Below are 25,304 nucleotides of genomic sequence, written 5' to 3'. Positions count from 1 at the left end.
ACAAAAATGAACAAAGTAAGTACTCAGTAAGTGTCACGTTCTGCTGTTTTTGTTGTTTTACAGTTGATGATTTTCTTGCCTGTCTTCCCAAATTGTCCATGAGTCACTTGACTGCAAAGACTTATTTCTCTTTGAAAGACAATGAGGGACACATGTATACCCATGGCTGATTCATGTCAATGTATGGCAAAAAACCACCACAATATTATAAAGTAATTAGCCTCCAACTAAAATAAATAACTTTTTTTTAAAAAAAGAAGAAAAACAAACAGAAAAAAGAAAGACAATAGGATGCAATGGTTGAAAGCAGTCCTGGGAACCATACTACCTGGATATAATCCTGTCTCTGCCACTTCTTGCCAATGAAATTTTGAACAGGTTATTAATCACTCTATGTCTAGACTTCTTCATCTATAAAATGGGCTTAAAGATAGAATTAACTTCCTAAATGTGTCAGAAGGATTAGAGCATAAGTTCCATGAGGACATTAATTTTTGTTTGTTTTGTTCAGTCATGTAATCCCAGTGCCCAGAACGTAACAGGTACACAACAAGTGCTCCACACAAATATGCTAAAAGATTAGACAAAAATCACCTTGAACAGATCCTGTACAGGTATATGAAGGTTAGCTCTTATTTACATCTCTACCATTGGAACTTAGTACAGTGCTCTGCACAGGTTAAGCCCTCAAGAAATATTAACAGAGTAAATGAATGAATGTTGTTCCTCTAGACAGGGCCAGCCCACATTCATGAGAAACTGTGAAATTATTGAAGTTTCACCTTTCATACCATGGCCTCCATCACCTACATCACATACGAACATGTGTAACTCGCTTTAGTAGCTAAGAAAAAAAAGAAAGATTACTGAGGAACAAATGAAATAGAATGTCAGATATGTAAAAGTTCATTGATTGAATAGTTCAAGGATTGAATAGTTCAATCCTTCCATCTGCTGATTTATTCTGTATTCAGTAAAAATTATTTTATTGAGCACCTACTATAGGCTTGATCCTGTGATTAGAAGCTGGGCCTACAATGGTAAGCAAAATATTTATGATCCCTGCCCTCATAGAGTTATAGATCTTATAGCCTCATCATTTTCCTCCTCTGTGGTTAATTTTCCTCTGAAAAATTAGGAAGTTGAATGATCATTAAGGTACTTTCAGCTTGGAAATAAAATGTAACATGTTGGTTAAAATCCCAGGTTTTCAGATAAAGCTACTTGTATTTGAATCTCATATCCAATACTTGACTAGCTGTTTGAACCTGAATCAAGGAAAGGCTCTCTAAGCCTCAGTTTCCTCATCTGCAAAACAGGAATGAACTTGATAATAGGAACTATGTTGCTGTGATGTTAGTTGGATTAAACAAGAATATATACATTTCATTTTGATGGTGCCTGACACATACTAAATGTTCAACAAATAGTGATGAATATTTTTCAACCTCTGTCAATCTATAATGTGCAATCCCTGAGGCCCCATGTGGGAAAATGTTTCCTCTAAGGCCAGCTGTATTTACAGAGGTCAATAGGGCCAATTTGCATCTCAGAACTATTTTTCTGATATGTCTTTGGATTTCACTTCCTTTTGATTGTCAGATAAAAAAGTGAAAGCCCTCAGCTCCTGCAATACTTTATTACCTATGCCATTTTGCTAAGCAACATCTGGATAGTGTCAGATTGTGATAAATCATAAGAAAAATCAGGCAAGAAAAAACGGATAGTAAATGTCTAGGATGTTGCTAAAACTTTAGTTAGGGCAGCCAGGAAAGGCCTCAATGAGAAGTACCACCACCACTCAGAACCCCGGTATGTGTGTTTGCTCCCTTGAGGTTTCCCAATGTGGGATTCTCTTTCTTAAGGTGTCCTGGGAAAGAAGGTCCTCTTGTACTCACCGCTTTCTGACTGAGCCTGCTGTTCTAATCACAGTATTCTTTGGTTTATCACAGCCAGATGCAGCTCCCTGACAAAGTGCTGGGAGGGATTTAAAACATCTTCAACTGCCTTTGGAGACCTCAGAAGGGATTGATCCAGGCCAAATATTTGACCTGTTATCTGAAAATAAGTAAGTGAAAAACTATCATATGCTTAACTCAAGCAGCACCCAGGTGCTGTTTCTGGAGCTCAGCCCAGTCTGCATCGTTCCCCCAGGACCAGTCTGTGACCAGTAAGCATGACCTTCTCTGATAGAAACTCACTAGTGAGTTCTTTGTGTCAAACTAGCTATTTTTTAAGCAAAATTATAACAGTGAATCCAACAATTATCAGTTGGCTCCCTTATTGGCAATAATTACTGATCAAAAGAATATAAATATTTGTAGGCACTCTCCCTTCTCACTTACCCCATCCCAGAACCTTCTAAGCACCCTTCTCCATACACATACACACACACAAATAGACATACCTACACCTTTTTATCTCAGTACAATCAAGTTTCAGGGATAAGAAAAGTGAAGATGGTGCAGAAAGTTAAGCTTGACATTCATTCTATGAGAAAACGCTACAGTAAACTGTTAAGACCTCATATTTTTCAAGAAACAAAGAGCCTGAACTTTAAAAAGTCGATGTACTGCGAAAAGAAAAAAAAAACAAAAAACAAAAACTGGTGAATGAAAAATAACTATTGGCAAAGTAAATTACTTTTCCCATGGAGTTTTTATGCTGAAAAATATAACAGTGAGGTAATGTTTCATTGAAAGAAAAAAAGGAAACACCCTAAGTATAATGAGTTCAGTAACTGCAAACTTTGAGGAGAAAAAAGTTAGCCATCAGATGCCAACCTCATAACCTCTATACAGTTGCACTCCACCAGCAGCTCAGGGCTTTCTACTTTTGCTTAGTAGATTTTTCTCAATTCTAGAAGTTACCATTTCCCTTCTCTCTACCTCTGGATGTTCTTCAGTACGCAAAACCTGAAGATGTCTTCTATTTCTGGACCAGACTATACTGAGTCTTCTGACTGCAAGGAAATAGAATGTCACAATTTCAAAAGACAGAGTCTACCCACAGTTCCATTCCCCTTTATTCTCTAGGAAATATAAAGCCCAAGTGTATTAACAATTATTAAATTATTAAATATTATCCCCTCAACTACCATGTATTGATATATTGGAAATTTTTCATAATAAAATTCAAAAATTCAAGGTCCAAATAATTTCCAGGTACTGTTACTCTGCTTCCAGCCTTCTACCAACAGGAAGTAATTCTAAGTTGTCTAGATGGTCCTGAACCTCAGGAGTGGCGTCATACATTTGATGATTGTAGAGCAGACCAGAGGGGATTTTGCCTGTAGCCTATTCATACAGGGAATACTACTCAAGTAAAAAAAAAAAAAAAAAAGGATCGTGTTGTTCTGATCCATTAATTACTTTTCCCAGGGCCAATTAGGGTTTCCTTTTACTCATAGGGCTTCCCTGGTGGCTCAGACGGTGAAGAATCTCCCTGCAATGTTGGAAACCTGGATTTGATCCCTGCTTTGGAAAGATCCTCTGCTGGAGGAAATGGCTACCTACTCCAGTATTCTGGCCTGAAGAATTCCATGGACAGAGGAGCCTGGCAGGCTCCAGTCCATGGGGTCGCAAAGAGTTGGACACGACTGAACGACTTTCACTTCACTTTTACTCATTTAGCTTAGAGAAGAACAAGTATCCCGCTAATATATATATACATGTGTGTGTGTGTGTGTGTGTGTGTGTGTGTGTGCGCGCACACGTGCGTATGTGCGTGTGCTTAGTTGCTCAGTCATGTCTGACTCTTAGCGACCCCATGGACTGTAGTCTTCCAGGCTCCTCTGTCCATGGGATTCTCCACAAGAATACTGGAGTGGGTTGCCATATCCTCTTCCAGGGGAAATTCCCAACCCAGGGATGGAACTCAGGTGTCCGTCCCACATTGCAGGTGGATTCTTTACCATCTGAGCCACTAGGGAAGCCCATACACACACACACACACACACACACACACACACACACACACACATTTCAAAATGCTGCAAATCACATTACTTTGCATGGTGATAGACACTGCAAAAGGGATGGTTACTGTGCAGTGTATATAATCAGAAACACCTGATATTAAAAAAATGATTTCAAACTCATTCTAGTTGCCTGCTTTTTTTTCTCCCACATGGCCCTATCTTTTATTTCTCACAATTATCTTTCCTCTCCTCCCCATTACCTATTCTGTCGCACCTAACAGAACCTCATACCTCCCCAGAGTTTTACAATTATTCTTGCCTGTCTCCAGTCTTTATTATTTATTGATATTGATATCATTTTTGGCTACAAAGAGACAATGGAGAATGTATCCAGATTGGATCACTTCTCACCTTCTCCATGGCCATCACCCTGATTCAGGCTACCATTTTTTCTGGCCTGAATTATTGTAATAGCCTCCTAATTGATCCCTCTGCCTCTGCCTTTGACCCTCTGTAGGCCATCAGTCAGAGTGATAGATACTATTAAATTCTGAGCCAGATTACTGCTCTGCTCAAATCTGAAGATGTCTAATATCTCTGGACCAGATACAAATGTGGCTACTAATTCAGTTTTCTTGGGTCTTTATTCAAATATTACCTTCTCCGTGAGATCTTCTCTGGTTGTCCTAACCAAAGTTTCTGAAACACCTAAGGCTATCTTATTCCCCTGAATGATTATTTTGCTCTCTTTGGCATTTATCACAATCTGATATAACATATTGTACTATTTATCTTATTTATTGTCTGTATTCTTCACAGAATGTAAACTTCATGAGGGCAAAGATTTTTGTGTATGTTGTTCATTAGTGTATTCCTAGCACCTAACCAGGAGATGGTGAGGGACAGGGAAGACTGGCATGCTTCAGTCCATGTGGTCTCAAAGAGTCTGACATGACTGGGTGACTGAACAACAGCAACAAGCACCAAACAGACTACCTATCATGTAGTAAGTGCTCAGTTAGTATTTGTTGGATAAACGAATGAATCAGAAACCACAATAGCTACATGTGTATGTCTTTGTGGCTGTGTGTTGGTGGTGGTAGGGCTGTTGGTTGAAGGATAAGATAGGAAATAGTATTATATGATCATATTCCTCTAATCAAACCATTATAAATTCTCCCATTTACCAATTCTTTTCTCTCATTTTTGCCCTTTAACCCTCAATCAAATAATAAAATTTGTTAAGTTTTCTTTTTAGTATCACTGCCACTGTCGTAATTCAAGTCCTGAAACCTCATACCTAATTTATAGCAAGTCTTCCACTTATTTTCCTCAATGTTCCTGGCACTCTCAATCCATTCTTCAGAGGAGTTGGGTACTTAGCAAACACTCAGAAGTGATACTTCCTGAAACTGCTCAAAGCTTAGGCTATGCACAATGGGCCAGGGTCGTAAAGGTAGAAATATGGTATATGAGGCTCAGAAAGAAGGAGAGTAGACACAGCTAGATTTCTTGTGATGTTCAGAGATGGACTAATCCTTGAAGAAGGAAGAAAGACAGAGATAGGCTGAAGAAGAAAATAACTAGCTCAATTTCTCAGACACAATAGTAAGCACAAAAATGAGAAGAATTGAGAAAGAGAATGTAGGGGAAAAAAAGAACTGTACAGCTAACTCTAAGATTCAAGCTTCAGCATTCTCAAAATTTGCAAGGTGTGTAGGTGACATCATCTAACAATTCAAGCTAAAGTGCTATGTAACAAGGGTATCTCTTTCTTCCTCTGAGTTGTGTTCTTTGAACAGATTCATTTTGTAAAGTTGGGTTGGAGATTGAATTTATGTAAAATTGTGCTTTACTTGTCACATACACGTATGTACTTATTTGTATACATGCATGTGACATACACATTGATAAAGGCAAAGAGAGAAAGAATTTGTTCTGTGACTTTTTTTCTCTCTCTGGTGATTTTGAAAAGTATTTTTCTAGCTCATTGCATATTAATCGAGGTTAGATAAATATTTCATTTGTATTAACACTTCAAGGGGAAGAAATATAGAAAATAAGGAGTATGGCATATAAAGGGGACACTGATGTGGAGCTTCTCAAGATATGTACCTATGAGTAAGACACTATGATGTCTCTAGTTACAGTGCTTACTACTCAGAATTGGGGGTGAGTTGCTTTGCATGTGAAAACTGGGAGAATCTTTGTGTGAGGAATGTACAAAGTCCTGGGAATTGTAAACAAAAGTATTTGTATACACACTACAACAGTAAATTTTAGTAGTGGCAACAGAGATCATCCAGCCTATGCATGCATGCTGAGTCCACTTCAGTCATGCCCGACTCTGTGCAACCCCATGGACTGTAGCCCACCCAGGTTCCTCTGTCCATGGGATTCTCTAGGCAAGAATATGGGAATGGGTTGCTATGCCCTTCTCCAGGTAATCTTCCTGAAACAGGGATCGAACCCACATCTCTTACATCTCCTACATTGGAAGGTAGGTTCTTTACCATTCGTGCCACCTGGGAATCCCATCATCCAACCTACAAAGCCTAAAATACATACTATGTGTTCCTATACAGAAAAAGTTTGCTGATCATAGACATGGAGAGTTGAATGGAAAATCTCAGAGTACATTGCAGGTAACAAATATTAAGTGTTTGTGAAATGTTTGTTTCAGTTATGTGTGTGTGTGTGTGTGTGTGTGTGTGTGTATGTGATACTGAGTTATCAGACAAAATGCATTTCTTACTATGGGGAGCAATCCCCCAAAATTGAAAAGTACTCTTGTAGTCCATGGTAAGGAGTTTGAACTTCACCTTAAGAGAAACCATTGACAGATTTTAAGCAGAGTTGTGATTTAACCAGCATTGTGTTTTAACAAGATCTTTCTGGCTACAATGTGAAGAATGTGAAAAATAGAGGCAGGGTAGATGAGAGGAGGAAAATTAGGAGACTATTTCAGTCATCCAAATGAGGGATGCTGTGGCCTGGATCACAGTGGTGGCAGAGTAAAGCTTATTGGATATTTGGGGGAAAGCCTCTCTCTATTAATTTGGGAATATAAAATGCCTCTGTCTTGGTCTATGACATGCCATATTTTTCTGCTAAAAGAAAAAAATGCTAGAATAGAGTTGGCAAAACACCTCAGTGCTTAACATTGCCTGTAACTCAATTCTGAGTAACAAAACCCTAAAGCATTGTATCCCAGACTGAGAAAGTTCTGGACCACTGAGGCAAACTGGACAATATCATTTCAATAATAGGAATTTTAAAATGGATTGGTCTGTAAATTCTTTACATCAAGGCTTCCTTTAGGGGAACCTGGTATATTCATCACCAAAAACTTCATGCATGTAATTGGGATCATTCCTCTCCACCTTTACCATTTTTCTTTGACCACACTTCCTAGTTTAGCTCTGTGTTAGGGCCTTTACTGACTTTGAAGGGCCAGATAAGGGGCCTTTGAGGGCCTATCAACACCTCTTTGTGACCCCACTTGAACGATGAAGTAAGCATGGTAACCAATTCATAGGCCTCTGGTGGCCAAGTCCTCACAACTGATTCAGCCACTTTTCTCAGCTAGTTTTTTTGTTTTTTTTTTTGTTTGTTTGTTTGTTTTTGACTCCTTGATATCTTTCCTTGCAACAGTCTGGGTTTCAATTTCTCTTTCAAGTATGTCTCCCCTCCACACCCCCACAACCACCCTGCTTTAGCCTTCAACCCCTCACCCTCAACCAACTTTTTGGATCTAAAAAAGTCACCAAGTCCTGTTGTGGACATATTTTGGTATCAATTCCAGCTGTGCTGACCTGTAACACACATGAACACATCCTTGACAGATTGCTTGAAACCTAGAGGGACAGATGAATATAAGGTTACCAGACTTTTTTTTTCCATTTATTTTTATTAGTTGGAGGCTAATTACTTTACAATATTGTAGTGGTTTTTGTCATACATTGACATGAATAAGCCACCCCAAAGTTCATCACAGCACTGTTTATAATAGCCAGGACATGGAAGCAACCTAGATGCCCATCAGCAGATGAATGGATAAGGAAGCTGTGGTACATATACACCATGGAATATTACTCAGCCATTAAAAAGAATTCCTTTGAATCAGTTCTAATGATGAAACTGGAGCCCATTATACAGAGTGAAGTAAGCCAGAAAGATAAAGACCAATACAGTATACTAACACATATATATGGAATTTAGAAAGATGGTAACGATAACCCTATATGCAAAACAGACTTTTATTTCAAGAACTGTTGACTAGCTAGAGTGCACAGACTCTAAAAGGAGCCATAGTTCTGTTGTGCATGACTCATGCAACTTGAAAGGCAGGCCCTGGGTATAGAAGGAGTAAGGGGTTGCCTGTGAGGCTAATAGAAAGCCCCCACTGCTGCTATCACTTCTTTGAACCATGACACTGAGTTCACAAAGATCTCAGTTAAAATATATGTTTTTTAGATGGATAAATGCCTGAAGATATTAGCATCAATTGTTAATACTCTAGTAAGGAAGAACTTGCCAGGTTAATTCCATGTTCCTTAAGAGTAGTTGAGAAGAGTAATAATGTCTAAGTAGGTAGATGTGGTTTTGAATCGCAGCTCTGCTACTTAATATGACCTAGGGCAAGTCTCCTAACCCTCTAAGCCTCAATTTACTTATGTATAAAATGGAGATAGCATCATCTACCACATAAAGTTAGTGTGAGGATAAAATAAGATAACGTTTGCAAAAATGCCTGGCACATGGTAGGTTTCAATAAAAGTGTGACTCCCTTAAACCCTAGCAGAGGAAAACCCTAGAAGAGATGAGATTCAGCTAAGTTTTAGAGATGAAGTGGAACAGGAAGTAGGAAGGCCCTTACAAGAGAGAAAAGAGTTCTGGCTGGGAAGAGGGGACATACTGGAAAGCCTAGACAGCTAAAAGAAATTAAGGCTCTGGGAATCTGTGCAAAGTCAAGACACAAAATCACAAGGAAAAGGAGAGTAGGGAAGTGTTGGGACCATTAGCCCAGCTCCCTCCTCACTTCCAGGCAGAAACAGTAGGGTTTCCTAACAGGGCCCAGTGGACTTCCTGCAGTGCACTGATTCTTGAGAGAGTAGGGTGGGGTGATCCAGGAATTGCATGTAATGGAGGGAATCTTGTGTCAAGTCCTGCCTATCCTCCTTCTCCACACAAAAAAGAGATGCAGTGTCAGACATGTGCAACTAGGTCATTTGTCAACATGAAGGAAGGTTAAGGACCTTGCTTATACTGCAGTAGGTTGTCATGCCCTCCTCCAGGGGATCTTCCAGACCCAGGGATCAAGCTCACATCTCTGGCATCTCCTGCATTTGCAGATGGGTTCTTTACCACTAGCACCACCTGGGAAACACTCATAATGGCCTGAAAGTGAAAGAAAGTGAAAGTCACTCAGTTGTGTCCGACTCTTTGCTACCCCAGGACTATACAGTCCATGGAATTCTCCAGGCCAGAATACTGGAGTGGGTAGCCTTTCCCATTTCCAGGGGATCTTCCCAACCCAGGGATCGAATCCAGGTTTCCCACATTGCAGGCAGATTCTTTATCAGCTGAGCCACCAGGGAAGCCCAAGAATACTGGAGTGGGTAGCCTATCCCTTCTCCAGCAGATCTTCCTGACCCAGGAATTGAACCGGGGTCTCCTGCATTGCAGGCGGATTCTTTATCAACTGAGCTACTAGGGAAGCCCTACTAAGACTTAATGGCCTCCGAGCAAGTGACAGACCAGCCTCCCTCCAATACACTTTTGTGAGCATCTGTGAGTCTGTGTGAACATCTGCACATATATCAATCAGTCCATGTGACTTGTGTGTCCCCGCACGTCTGTGTTTGCATTCTGAGGTAACATCTGCTAAACTACAGCACCAAATAGCTGGCTATTGCTGCAGCTTTAGGGCTAATGTGCTGGGGAATAAGATGCAATCTCCATTTAATACAGGTTAGTAGAGATAACAGAAAGATGGAGATTCAGGGAATCAGTGGATTTACTGGAGGTCAATTATTTTAATTGTCTAGATGGTAGGTCATGCTAAAGCAATTTAGCCTTTAACCACTGAAGGCACTACTTGGAAATGGTCTGCCATGCTCCTTTTCTTCCCTCTTGCTCTTGATTTTTTTTTCCTGCCAGTTGCAGCCGGAATGAATACTTACAGCCCAAGTGCTAATTCTCAGAGAATAATAGTTTGGATAAAGAAAGCTTGTCAGGGCTTTCACTGCAGCCTTGTTATGTGTGAAGTCAGAGTCTCTCCTGTTGCTTTGCTTTCAAACCTGAAGGCATCAAAGGGGCAGCTAGATCATCTTTGTTTTAAACTCTCTTTTCCCCTGCTGTCAGCCTCTACTATTTCTCACCTTTTTTAAAATTAATTCTTCAGAGAAGTCCCACTGTAAAGTTGGCCTGAAATGGTTTATTCTAAAGAATGGTTTTAGTGCTCTTGTATAAGGTACCACCCAGGAAAGTACCTCTCTGGATGTGAATGGGTCTCCCTCCTCAGAAAAAGGTATTGACTGGGATGGGAAGGACAGAAGGTACTGAGGAAATGACTGGAGCCTGGCTGAAGGAAGAATCCCCTCTTAGTTGGAGAGCTGGTGATTGTGTGAAATGAAAAAAGCAAGAGAAATCCTTTGGGTCCTCATGGACCTCACAGTCACTCCCAACACCATCCCCGACCCCCAGCCAACCAATACCCTCCGAGACACAATTCACCAAGCAGTCATTTTTCCATAATAGCCTTTAATACTAAAATGCATTAAATTTTTGAAGCAGAGAAAACACATTTAAGGGGAAACCAGAGAACCACCAGATAAAAGGAAACAATGTGGCAGATAACACCATTTAAAACATAACTGTAATAATTTAATAAAGCTGCTTTATCATCTTCATAAAATAGAGTGGTGATTCTTTTTTGTCTTTTTTTCTTTTTACAATGATTCAATCACTGTGAAAATGTACATAACATACAGATCAGCATATACAACAATTTCACCTTCATATAGTCAGCAACAAAGACTGCTTAATGAGACATACTGTACTTGCATCCCTCTAAATTTCCACCCTGGTTTGACAGGTAAACAGTAATAGTGTCATCAGGCTCATTCCCCTCACTAGAGGAGCGAAGGCGTAAGCCTTTTGCAACTAATACCTTAGCATTCAAATAGCACAAGAAGGTATTTGTTGCTGAATTTCTAGCTCAAGCTAGTCTGGCTCTTGGTCATTAAAGTCTGCATTCTAGCCTTCCTCAGCTGAACGCCAGCCAGTGCCAGTAAAAATCTACTTAACCAGTGCTGTAATGGTGTTAGCCGGTTTGTTTGCTAAGGTTGACAGCAACTTTCAGTTAGTTACAAGGTCATTTTTAATTGCCAATACAGCTGGAGCAACAATCAGCATCATCAGTTTTCCCTAATGACCTACAATGCTTTCCAATCAAGATCAGGTTTTCGTGGGTTGTTCTTTACCAAGAGAACCTTACAATATATATTTCAGACAAGGTGGTTGATTTTCTTTGTTTTTACAAAAAGCAATATGAGTTCTATTGGAAATTAATTCACTTTTTACACAACATGTGACCCACAGGCCAATTCCAGCTTCACAAGAAAATAAAGAGAGCTGCAACAACTTCATTAGGACAATGTGTTTTGCTCTGGAATATTTCATTATCAATATAAAGCCACCCAGTCCCAGCCCCACCCCCACACATCCCCTTTGAATATTACTTTGTTACATACTTAAACTAAAGAACAACATCTCAATACACTTTAGTGTCAGCAGATACAATTTGACTCATGAAATGACATCCTTAAATGTAATTTTACTGAGAAGGCAAACACTAGGACTGTATACAATGGACTTTTTAAGCTCATTTATGCCAGTTTTTCAAAGTCAGTTAGGGTCTTATTACCCTGGATAAAGAGCCAAGTGGACCAGACTTGTCAGGATGCTCTGGGGACCATTCAACATCAAAATGATCCCCATAGAGTGAATTGGAATTCCAGCCAGAACTTCTATTATGTACAGTAATGATCCTTTTCCCACACCGGATGCCCAGTCAAGCTATCCTTACACACTTGTGTCTCCCAAAACTGCCCTTTGTCCTTGAGGCTTCAAGTGGACTGCTTTTATTTTGCTTATTAATATAATAGAGCAATATGAAAAATTCAACTGAATTCCCTTCAATCAGGTGTATGTTGAAGTAACACTATTGGGATGACACTGGATGGCTCCAGTTTTCAGAGTTCTAAGTTGTATTCCTCTAATATTTTTGATTAGTGATCAATGGGTCACCAACTTATCAGTCTAAATGGACACCTTAGGTGCAATTAGCTCTACTAGGCAGGTTTACACTGGAGCAGTGATACTCAAAATGTGATCCCTGGACCAGATGCATCAGCATCACTTGGGAATTTTTAAATCACCAAAGACTCAGGCCTCACTCCAGACCTACTGAGCCAGAAACTCTAAGTGCAGGACCCATCAACCTGTGCTTTATCAAGTCCTCAACCTTTAGTGGGCATTTGATCCATATGAATTGCTAGGTCTCACCCCCAGAGGTTCTGCTTCAGTTAGTGGTGAGGACAGAGAATTACCATTTCTAACAAGTTCCCAAGTGACGTTAATACTGCTGGTCCAAGGTCTACACCTTGAAACCACAGCCTTTCAGGAAGTGCGGGGTCCCTTGGCCCATTACCTATTTGGGCAATAAAGTGGGCCATAATTTACTCTACTGGCTTTAAGAGAATCCAAAAGATGGTAAGTTTCCTTCTGAACAGGTTCATAGATTAGTCAGTATAGAGAAAAGAAAAAAGAGACTCCACACAGCACAGCTCCCTTCTTCCTATTCCTAGTATGTATATAGCATGTTCCCATATTTGGGGAGAAGCAATCAATCAATGCAGACTAACCTGTTTATATTGCATGAAACCATTCACCTGCTCAGGGATGTGCCCAAAGCAGTTAGTAGTAAAGCATGTCACACCTCAACATGTCACACCTAAACACACCTAAAATGTCAATTCCTCCCCAAAAGGGACATCAGAATATGTGGAATAGAACTCCCTAAGATTTAGGAACTGAAATTGATCCCTCATATTTAAGTGTGTAACATATTTAGAGAGGAAAAAAGGGAGAATATTTGGCCCTCTGGCCTTTGTGGCTTTTCATCAGACATGTTGGAAAGAAGGAGAGAAAAACATGAACCAAAAGGGAAAGTTAGGATCCTTGCACAAAATTTCTTTTTGCAGGCACAGCCTGACTATAAAACCAGCATACAAAGCCCTCCTAGGATGCACTTGTGCTTCTGGGAGGATGTATACATCAGACAACTGTAGAGGGGGAAAAAAAGATATTTTCTTAATGAGGGAAATTCTCTGAACATGCTCAGTAAAGGATTTGGAAGCCAAAGAATATCTGACTGCCCATTGCGAACAAAGTATTTTGAGAAGGAAAAAGGATTGGTCCATTGCTTGAAACTGAATTCTGGAGAAAAAAAAATGGGGGGGGGGTGTGAATACAAGAGAGAAGCAGAATCAATGTCACTGCTACATTAACCATTTTAAATTTGGCTGGTAAGAGACATGGCAACCAGTGGCCACATAACATTGAATGTTCCAACTTGCCACAATCTTTTCAGCTCCCTCACCCCCACTGAGCACATAAGAAATACACCTGTACAAAAGCTGTCAAATCTGACTTGAAAGTGAGGTGGTAGCTAACAGTATAGCTAATATCTGGATGGATCAGCGGAGGAACAGTCTAAATTCTATGGGCAGCCATCATAAATTAAATGAAAAAAAAAGTTAATTTTTAACATGCTAAATAAACTATTCACTTGCAAACAAATAAATACTTAATTCAAAATCTACTACTAAAATGAAAATCTACTACTAAAATGAAATGAATTAAAGGGGAAAAAGCGAGAGAATTAAATGAGACAAAATGAAGATGCTATGATAATTGATTTTTAATTGTGTCAGTTTCAGGGGGAAATTTGCAGTCACACCAATAGTCTGCATGAGGTAGTATTCAGCACTGAATAAGAAATAAGGATGAATTTGTAACTTCATTTATAACTTCTTTTTCAGAAATATTCTCCCCTACTAACTCCATTCCCACTGCCTTACCCAGCCCCCTCCCTCAAACCCTCCTTCCCACAAAAGAAAATGTTGCCAGTTAATGTATAAAGCAGGAACTCAGGCAAAAATAACTAAAACATTTAAAAGAGTGGACTTATCTACCTAACTTAAGAAAATAAATCATCTTTTGCATTCTTAATGCTCTAAGCCTTTTTCTCTGGGTATTCTTGAATTTCAAAAAATGAAACAGATGAGAACATAACCACAAAACTTGTTTCTCTAGAAACAACTCTTTTAAGACCAAGGCAGAGCAAAGGTGACATACTTGTTTTTAAATTATGAACTCAGACTGCAAGAATACTATGTTGGCTAGTGAATATTAATAGACAGTTAATAAACAGGGGAGTTTGAGGAATGTTAAACAAACAGAAAAAGAATGTGTGTAACAAACTTGTTAATAAAAAAGGTGTATTCCTAGCCTAGAGCAAAGAGTTGGCTAAATCTAAAGGATTTTTATTTTAATAGTTTCCTGTTCACATTTTTTAATTTAAAAAATATATCAGTCATAAATATGAGTTCAAGTGTCCAAGTGTCTCCATTCTGAAGGCACAATAATTGGATTAGGGATGCTGTTACCTGTTACCTGTCTTTTCCTAAACATACATTTTGTACTGCTTACTCTGTCCCTATTTATATTCTTATGATACAGAGCTACATGGAGTTCTCAATTCCAGTCCATGACGTGCTTTGCAGTCTAATTCTAATCGTGTTTGGGAAACACTGAATCAGGAAGTATGTGTCTGAAAAGATGCTAATTTAGAATTCAAAATAGATTCAGGCTTTTCAAGTTTTAGATGATTGGAGATAGGGAATTTCTAAGCCTGGAAATTGATAACTTCAGGAGCAACTTTCCTGTTCAGGGCCTGAAAATCAGAAAAATTGATCTCATAAAATTTTCAGCACAATATTTCTGACAACTGCAAATTAGATAGCAGAATATCCAAAAATGACTTTCTGTAATGATCTATCATAGATCTGGGCAGAAACCTGAAAGTCAGGAAAAATACTCTGCAACATGGTGAGCAACCATTCTGTGCGTATCCTATGTGAATGAGTACCCTCCAAGTACTCAGCCTATATATGTGGCATTACTCATTCACTTGCCATCTCAGTTGTTCGCACTTTGTTTTTGTCTGTAGTTTTATTTTTTTTAAGAAAAAAACACCAATTTCTATAAGCCTTTTGCCACCACCACACACGTAGCAACTTGCAATATCAAATATGACAATAGCACAGCTAGCAAAAAGGTTCTTTAAAGCAGGGGTGTCCACAGCAAAGTAGCGGCATTGGAAAGTACTCGAGCTTCAGAAACAACCATTTGGGGACTCAATTTCACATCACTGAATCAATGAATAGTACACAATAAATGACCATTAACTTGTCTACACTACAAAACAGTGGCAAACTTATTAAAGGTGTCCAGAGCCTTTTTTTTTTTTTTTTTTGCTTTTTTAAAATGTAATCCTCCACAAACAATGGTAATTTTTATTATAATTTTGACATAGAAAAATATATAAATTCAAACACTTAATACATAATACTTTTCACAACTGAATTTGTCTCTGTTTCCCCAACATCAAGGCCCCATGAATGACTCAAGCCAAAGCTAATTTGCTCCAACGGAACACCCCTGCTGCCTGTTGAAACGAGAGGGATTGTCACAGACTGACAGTCATTTATAAACAATACATTTAGGGAAAGCTCTGAAATATAGCCACTCAAGAACCAACCATTGGTGAACAATTACAATGATCAGCTACTGCTTCTTTGCTAGCCAGCATGGTTTCTCTCTTTTTTCTTCCCCAAGACTGATTTAGAGAATAATATCCTTCAGACGCTTCACACCAGGAGACTCTTTGTCTCGACCTTCCTTCAGAATGGGGTTGACCTCATGCACGACTTTCTCGCCATCAGCTCCATGGGGTTCAGCTTCAGAGGGACGAGAAGGACCATTGTTGACATACTGCTCCAGATCACGGGCCGGGGGTGCCAGGGCAACAGTGTAAGACACAGAAGGCTTGGTAGGCAGAGGGCTCTTGAGATGCAGAGGGGAAGTGACAGGGCTAATAGCCTCACAGCCATTGCCTGCCTCCCGGATAGCGCTGTTGACCTTGGGGCTGCAGATGGTCACATCAACAGTCCTTCTCCCTTTCAGGGTGGGCCTCTCCTCAGCTGGGTGGTCACTGACATCCTTTCCAAAGGTTGCGAAAGTCCGCTTGGTGGGGCCGCAGTCGTCATAAGCTTCAACATCAGCAGCAGTAGCTTCAATGGACAGCGTGATGATGTTCCTCACATGCTCAGGGGACTTGGAGCAGGTGGGCATGGGGTTCCGGGGCATCCAGCACCTGTCAGAGTGGCCAAGAATCCGGCATTCTTCCCTGCAATGAAATCCTTCATTCTGATCTGTTTGAAGAAAATAAAAAATGTCAATTTCATCAGCTTTTCCCAGGAATCATCGTTACTTCCCAGTGCTCAGGTTTCTTAGGTACCCAGAGGTCCTCTGGGGAAATGACACTTTTAGATAGACCTTTATTGCCTTTTGGGACAAATGTGAAGAATTGGATTTTTAAAAAGCTGTAGATCTCCCCCCTCAACACTCTACCCTCCTTTTTTATGATTATTTTTATTTCTGCTTCCACTGCTGACAAAACTAAAAACCTAAAGGGAAACACACTATGATGAAAAAATTTATTTTTAAAAAAGCTTATCTGATGGTAAAGGTGCTGAGACTCAGCATTTTATCAACAATTCCTACTTAAAATCAACTGTGTTTGAAACAGGTTCTAGCAGATATACTTAGAAGTCTTGGCCATGTTTCTGAGTAATAGCACTGTCAACCACATTCCTACCCTACTTGTCAATGATATTCAATGCTTAATTTTAGATTAGTAACATACTCTGAAAACCCAATCACATCACTTCTTTTTGGCCACCAGTCCCACCAGCCAATCTCCTCACTAAACCCTTTACATGACTTAGATTTCCCATGAGAAGGAATATACTGAGATCTCTTCCTTCCATCTGATCCAGAAGCTACACCCGGCCTTATGCACACATCCCTCATGGGTTGAATATCATTTAATTATACTCAGCCATTCCTTCTTATCTTTCTTATCTGCAATTTCATTTGGGTCATATTTCTTAACATAATTTCTTCATGGATTATGTTAACCCTATCATAGATGATCTCAGCAGATAGAATTCATAATTACTGGCAAGAAAAGTTTTTCTTGTTTTATCCCAGGTTCATTTAGAGTTGAGGTTTTAATTTGGCTCTCAGAAAAGCTTTCTATATGGGCTTCACTAAAGTTTGGACTCAGGGTTAACTTCTACCTGTCCATTGGAAAACTGTTAATGTCTGGTTTAGAGCTCTAGTTTTCCAGATCAATTTATATTTATGTTACATTCTTGCATGAGGATGACCTAGTGAAATTTTTTCATATCACATCGCACAATGCATCAAAATATGAGCAGCTTAACATTTATAGAAATCCTTGGGGTAGGATTGGAGGAGGTAGGGAGACAAGAAGAGATTGCAAGGACAAAAAAATGTCAAAAAAAGTTGGAAATATGTGCTATGAGTGCTTTTCTTGCAGGAAGAAGTCTATAATTCAGGGACTTGCCTGATATTAATCTATATATAACACACCTTCCTAATACAATTGTACTTCTATTTTTTAGTATTTTTCTTGAGTTTTTAGAGTAAATGATACAGCAAAGAGATAATTCTCTGCTTCATTTACCAAAAGTTATTTTGGTAAAGGGGTACTTGGGAGGAGGCTCAAGAAACAATGGTTGAAATGAGTATATATTTCATCATTTGGAGAAAAAGTGTTAGAATCAGCTAAAGGTCAAGGCTTAATCCAGGCTGAGTTCAGATTTCAACATGACTCTGGAAATGGCTTTTGACCTAAATTACAGAAAAACCAGCCAAAGATAAGACTTCCGGTATACCTGGACACAGTTTGCTGACTTATCTTTAAGATGGCCAGTTTAAGCCCCCTTTCAATGCTGGAGAATGAAACTTTCAGAATTTTGCAGAGTTGGAACCAAATAACAAATGAGCATTATCACCAAGAAGATAAGTGCCTTCTTCATACATAGGACAAAGCTCCCACAAACTCCAGCACACTTCCATGTTAGGAATGCCTGGCCACCTCTGAAAAATGAGGGTTTGTCAAAGCCCTTTCTCTGCCTCTTCCATGTAAACTTTCATTGCTGCCACCTGATGACTTGTGTGCACCAGGACCCAGAGACCCTACAGAGACTGAGACAGAACTGTGTGTGAATGTCTCCTGTGGAGGTATGGGTCAGCAGTGGACTGCTGCAGGGGCAGGGACTCTGGGTGCAGCAGACCTGGGTATGGCATAAGCCCTCTTGGAGGATGTCGCCATTAACCCCACCACCTAGCAGCCAGAACTCTCCACCAGAAGGCAGACAGACTGAAAAAACAATCACAGAAAACTAACCAATCTGATCACACAGACCACAGCCTTGTCTAACTCAATGAAACTATGAGCCATGCAATGTAGGGCCACCCAAGATGGATGGGTCATAGTGGAGAGTTCTGACAAAATGTGGTACACTGGAGAAGGGAATGACAAACCACTTCAGTATTCTTGCCTTGAGAACCCCATGAACAGTATGAAAAGGCAAAAAGATAGGACACTGCAAGATGAACTCCCCAGGTTGGTAGGGGCCCAGTATGCTACTGGAGATCAGTGGGGAAATAACTCCAGAAAGAATGAAGAGACACAGCCAAAGCAAAAACACCCAGTTGTGAACGTAACTGGTGATGGAAGTAAAGTCTGATGCTGTAAAGAGCAATACTGCATAGGAACCTGGAATGTTAGGTCCATGAATCAAGGCAAATTGGAGGTGTCAAACAGGAGATGGCAAGAGTGAACATTGACATTTTAGGTATCAGCGAACTGAAATGGACTGGAAAGGGTGAATTTAACACAGATGACAATTATATCTACCCACCGTGGGAAAGAATTCCTTAGATGAAATGGAGTAGCCATAAGAGTCAACAAGAGTCCAAAATGCAGTACTTGGATGCAATCTCAAAAATGACAGAATGAACTCTGTCCGTTTCCAAGGCAAACCATTCAATATCATGCTCATCCAAGTCTACGCCCTGATCAGTAATGCTGAAGAAGCTGAAATTGAACAGTTCTATGAAGACCTATAAGACCTTCTAGAAAGAACACCACAAAAATATGTCCTTTTCATTATAGGGGACTGGAATGCAAAAGTAGGAAGTCAAGAAACACCTGGAGTAACAGGCAAATTTGGCCTTGGAGTACAGAATGAAGCAGGGCAAAGGTTAACAGTTTTGCCAAGAGAACGCACTGATCATAGCAAACACCCTCTTCCAATAACACAAGAGAAGACTCTACACATGGACATCACCAGATGGTCAATACCAAAATCAGATTGATTATATTCTCTGCAGCCAAAGATGGAGAAATTTTATACAGTCAGCCAAAACAAGCCCAGGAGCTGACTGTGGCACAGACCATGAACTCCTTATTGCTAAATTCATACTTACATTGAAGAAAGTAGGGAAACCCACTAGAACATTCAGGTATGTCCAAAATCAAATCCTTTATGCTTATACAGTAGAAGTGACAAATAGATTCAAGGGATTAGATCTGATAGAGTGCCTGAAGAACTATGGATGGACATTGTACAGGAGGCAGGGATCAAGATCATTCCCAAGGAAAAGAAATGAAAAAGGCAAAGTGGTTGTCTGATGAGGCCTTACAAATAGCTGTGAATAGAAGAGAAGTGAAAGGCAAAGAAGAAAAGGAAAGATACACCCATTTGAATGCAGGGTTCCAAAGAACAGCAAGGAGAGATAAGAAAGCCTTCCTCAGTGATCAATGCAAAGAAATAGAGGAAAACAAAAGAGTGGGAAAAACTAGAGATCTTTTCAAGAAAATTAGAGATACCAAGGGAACATTTCCTGCAAAGATGGGCACAATAAAGGACAGAAATGGTACAGACCTAACAGAAGCAGAAGATATTAAGAGGTGGCAAGAATATACGGAAGAACTATACAAAAAAGATTATCACCCTCCAGATAATCACAATGTTGTGATCACTCACCTAGAGCCAGACATCCTGGAATGTGAAGTCAAGGGGGCCTTAGGAAGTATCACTATGAACAAAGCTAGTGGAGGTGATAGAATTCCAGTTGAGCTATTTCAAATCCTGAAAGATGATGCTGTGAAAGTGCTGCACTCAATATGCCAGCAAATTTGGAAAACTCAGCAGTGGCCACAGGACTGGAAAAGGTCAGTTTTCATTCCAATCCCACAGAAAGGCAATCCCAAAGAATGCTCAAACTACAACACAGTTGCACTCATCTCATATGCTAGTAAAGTAATGCTCAAAATTCTCCAAGCCAGGCTTCAACACTACATGAACCATGAACTTCCAGATGCTCAAGCTGGATTTAGAAAAGGCAGTGGAACCAGAGATCAAATTGTCAATATCCGGTAGATCATCGAAAAAGCAAGAGAGTTCCAGAAAAAAACATCTATTTCTGCTTTATTGACTATGCCAAAGCCTTTGACTGTGTGGATCACAATAAACTGTGGAAAATTCTGAAAGAGATGGGAATACTAGACCACCTGATCTGCCTCTTGAGAAATCTGTATGCAGGTCAGGAAGCAACAGTTAGAACTGGACATGGAACAACAGACTGGTTCCAAATAGGAAAAGGAGTGCATCAAAGATATATACTGCCACCCTGCTTATTTAACTTATATGCAGAGTACACCATGATAAACACTGGGCTGGATGAAGCTCAAGCTGGAAATATCAATAACCTCAGATATGCACATGACACCAACCTTATGGCAAAAAGCGAAGAAGAACTAAAGAACCTCTTGACAAAAGTGAAAGAGGAGAGTGAAAAAGTTGGCTTAAAGCTCAACATTCAGAAAACTAAGATCATGGTGTCTGGTCCCATCACTTCATGGCAAATAGATGGGCAAACAGTGGAAACAGTGGCTGACTTTATTTTTTGGGGCTCCAAAATCACTGCAGATGGTGATTGCTGCCATGAAATTAAAAGACGCTTACTCCCTGGAAGGAAAGTTATGACCAACCTAGATAGCATATTAAAAAGCAGAGACATTACTTTGCCAACAAAGGTCCATCTAGTGAAAGCTATGTTTTTTCTAGTAGTCATGTATGGATGTGAGAGTTGGATTATCAAGAAAGCTGATTGCCGAAGAACTGATGCTTTTGAAATGTGGTGTTGAAAAATACTCTTGAGAATCCCTTGGACTGCAAGGAGATCAAACCAGTCAATCCTAAAGGAAATCAACCCTGAATATTCACTGGAAGGACTGATGTTGAAGCTGATACTCCAGTACTTTGGCCACCTGATGTGAAGAACTGACTCATTGGAAAAGTCCCTAATGCTGGGAAAGATTGAAGGTAGAAGGAGAAAGGGATGACAGAGGATGAGATGGTTGGATGGCATCACCAACTCAGTGGGCATGAATCTGAGTAAACTCTGGGAGTTGGTGATAGGAGGCCTGGCATGCTGCAGTCCAAGGGGTTGCAAAGAGTCAGACCCAACTGAGTGACTGAACTGAACTGACCTGAACTGATTACTCATCATCATTCAAAACACCTATGTTCCTGGGAGGCTGAAAGTATAGGAAACATGTTGGGATATACATGGGAAACACTCAGTGTAGACCCAAACATTATGAGTGAAAAAGTCTATAGCTGATCCACCCACAGTTTTTCATTCAAATCTAGTGCTTTCTCCAGAAGACCCCAGGATCCTTACAGTAAGACAGAATTCATACCTCAGAGTTTTCCCAAACATGTTTCTTCTTCAACATTTCCTCTGAGGCCTATCTTGTAACTCTCAAAGTAATAGCTGTACAGAATTAGTGTGATTGTTTGGTTGGAGGTGGAGAATAAAGAGGTACAACTGGGGGACCAGTCCAATAACTAACTTCCCCATCTACAAACCTGAGTAAGAGTTCCCGAGTAGTCTGGAGAGGCGGGTAGGGAGGAAGGGAGAGAGAGAGAGAAAAAAAAAGAAAGGAAGAAAAAAAAAATGTTCAGAAGGTTATGGGATCCCTGGCCATTTTGTCCACAATTAAGGCATGGAGGCATACAGCCCTTAGCCTTTGAGCCCTGAAACCGCAGCCATATGACCAGCTATGAAGAGGAAATCCCAGGTGAACTTCAGACTGATATTGCTCATACTCCCAGGGCAGAGCAGTGATGAACTACAATCTAGTAGAATATTCCCAATAGGTTCAAAATAAAGCTTTTTTAAGTCTCAAGGTTTGAGTTTCAAGTTGTTGTCTTAAAATTTGAAGATGTAGCTCTTTCTTCAACACAATTCAGTAAGAGAATGCCATCCATGCGTCACCCCCAATCTATGTACAGTTCTCCTTCCCTATGCTGAGTGAGTGATAGTCTCTCAGTCATGTCTGACTCTTTGTGACCCCATGGACTATAGCCTGACAGGCTCCTCTGTCCTGTCCTCTGGAATTTTTCATACAAGAATATTGGAATGGGTTGCCATTTCCTTCTCCATTCCCTATGGTAGGCTACTTCAAATGAACGTGAGGAGACCTGGATCCCCAGAATACACAGAGTGCAAAGACTCTAGAGTCAGACACCTGTGAGATCTTATGAATTGAGGAAGACCAGAGCAGGGAACTTAGTCATGTCAGAAGTTTCTCTGCAAAGACAGTACTTGCTTTCAGCTGACCCACTGCCTAAGTGAATAGATCACTCTTAGGGAAGAGGAAAAGGCAAACTTACTCAGTGCCCCTAGGAACGCAGTTAGTCTAAGCCTACATACCAATTTCACTAAGCCCACTTCAGCCCTATAGAGTGAAAATAATATGCAATTTTCTTGGATTAATTACATGTACGTATTAGGTACACTGCTCTTACCTCATGCAAGTGAAGACTTGAATCTAAAAGACTTATTTACTCACAATGTCTCATTCTTGGATTAGATCTAATCTCTATTTCCTTAAATCCTTACCAAGGGCAGAGACAAGACTTGATGTTTATCATTTTAGTATCAAACAACACTCAGTGACATTTAATGCACATATGAAACATGAAAGAAAACATGGAGAATATAAGTGGACAGAAAGAAAATGTCTTCTCAGCCCAAGGCAACCTACATTCATAAATGTAATGCAGATGACTTGTTGTTTGTTTAGTTGCTGAGTCATGTCTGACTGATTTGTGACCCTATGGACTGTAGCCTCCTAGGCTCCTCTGTCCATGTAATTCTCCAGGTAAGAATGCTGGAGTGGGTTGCCATTTCCTTCTCCAGGGGATCCTCCAAACCCAGGGATCAAACCCAGATCTCCTGCATTGTCAGGTGGATTCCTTACCACTGAGCCACCAAGGAAGCCCCTAATGCAGATGAATTACCTTTTGAAAATCAAGACTTCAGTTTAGTAAAGAAATTAAGTGTGCATTAAAAGTGAGAAAGTCACAACACAAAGTCCCTTTAAGAATAGCAGTGATGACAAACCAGATGATAAAAGCAAAGAGACTACTTCTGGAATTGCCTAGGCCTGATACAGATCATATGCCTGCCATCATGTAACACTGTGGCTAGGGATGGAGCTATGGGACTAGAGAGAAACCATTTTGCATCACCACAAATTAATTGTCAAGATGCTGGCTCCAGGTGAAATAGAGGTAAGCTAACAATTCACCAGTTCCTGGCTAAGATTTCTCATATGAGCCTATTTGTGACTCTATACCTTGCTACAGATTGCCAGGAGAAATATCAATTACCTCAGATATGCAGATGACACCACCCTCATGGCAGAAAGTGAAGAAGAACTAAAGAGCCTCTTGATGAAAGTGAAAGAGGAGAGTGAAAATGTTGGCTTAAAGCTCAACATTCAAAAAACAAAGATCATGGCATCTGATCCCATCACTTCATGGCAAATAGATGGAGAAACAGTGGAAACAGGGGCAGACTTTATTTTTGGGGGCTCCAAAATCACTGCAGATGGTGACTGCAGCCATGAAATTAAAAGACGCTTACTCCCTGGAAGAAAAGTTATGACCAACCTAGACAGCATATTAAAAAGCAGAGACACTACTTTGCCAACAAAGGTCCATCTAGTCAAAGCTATGGTTTTTCCAGTAGTCATGTATGGATGTGAGAGTTGGACTATAAAGAAAGCTGAGTGCCAAAGAATTGATGCTTTTGAACTGTGGTGTTGGAGAATACTTTTGAGAGTCCCTTGGACTGCAAGGAGATCCAACCAGTCAACCTTAAAGGAAATCAGTCCTGAATATTCATTGGAAGGACTGATGATGAAGCTGAAACTCCAATACTTCGGCCACCTGATGTGAAGAGCTGACTCACTAGAAAAGACCCTAATGCTGGGAAAGATTGCAGGCAGGAGGAGAAAAGGACGACAGAGGATGAGATGGTTGGATGGCATCACCGACTCAGTGGGCATGAGTTTGAGTAAACTCCAGGAGTTGGTGATGGACAGGGAGACCTGGCATGCTGCAGTCCATGGGGTTCCAAAGGGTCAGACATGACTGAACGACTGAACTTACTTACCTTGCTACATCTTTCTCTGAAAGTATTAACCTGTGCGCATGCTAAGTCACTTCAGTCATACCCAACTCTTTGTGACACTATGGAATGTAGCCCACCAGGCTCCTCTGTTCTTAGAGTTCTCCAGGCAAGAATACTGGAGTGGGTTTCCATTCCCTTCTCCATGGGATCTTCCCAACCCAGGGATCAAGCCCGAATCTTCTCTGGCTCCTGCATTGCTGGCATATTCCTTACCACTGAACCAACAGGGGAAGCCCAAAAGTATTCACCTAAGCCTAGGCAAAGCAAAATATAAGACTCTAGAACCCATACACAGTTGTAGAAATTTAAACATATGACCATGTACAGATGAATGAAAGCAGCTGTCTTTATTTCAAATAAACACATGATTAGGGGTGAACCATGAATTTGCACATTGGTCTTCCCTGCTTCTGAATGTGTCCCTAGGATCTACAAATAAATGAAGAGAATGCATAAGTTTGGAAGAGAACACAAATCTTGAGGCCACAGAACTCCTTAGTTCAAAACAGATCCAATTATTCTAGATAATTTTTTTTAATATAGAGAAAATATAAAGCTTCTTGAATCTAGGTAGTAATAAGTATATTTTTGGTCACAACTTTCATTA

At 40.1% G+C, this 25,304-nt stretch overlaps 1 protein-coding gene across 4 annotated transcripts in view; it reads right to left on the bottom strand.

Moving 5' to 3' along the window:
• Positions 1-10,667: 10,667 nt before the first annotated feature.
• The window catches only part of PCDH19 (protocadherin 19), a 127,590-nt gene continuing 112,953 nt past the window's right edge, over positions 10,668-25,304 (bottom strand). For all 4 annotated transcript variants that reach the window (XM_043897124.1, XM_043897123.1, XM_043897125.1 and 1 more), the window contains one exon: positions 10,668-16,482. In XM_043897124.1, coding sequence (XP_043753059.1) covers positions 15,893-16,482 — 590 coding nt within the window. In that variant the 3' untranslated portion in view covers positions 10,668-15,892. The remainder of the gene's footprint in view (positions 16,483-25,304) is intronic.

This window comes from Cervus elaphus, chromosome X (assembly GCF_910594005.1).
Source record: "Cervus elaphus chromosome X, mCerEla1.1, whole genome shotgun sequence".
Classification (NCBI taxonomy): Eukaryota; Metazoa; Chordata; class Mammalia; order Artiodactyla; family Cervidae; genus Cervus; species Cervus elaphus.
This window is presented reverse-complemented; position numbering and strand designations above follow the sequence as displayed.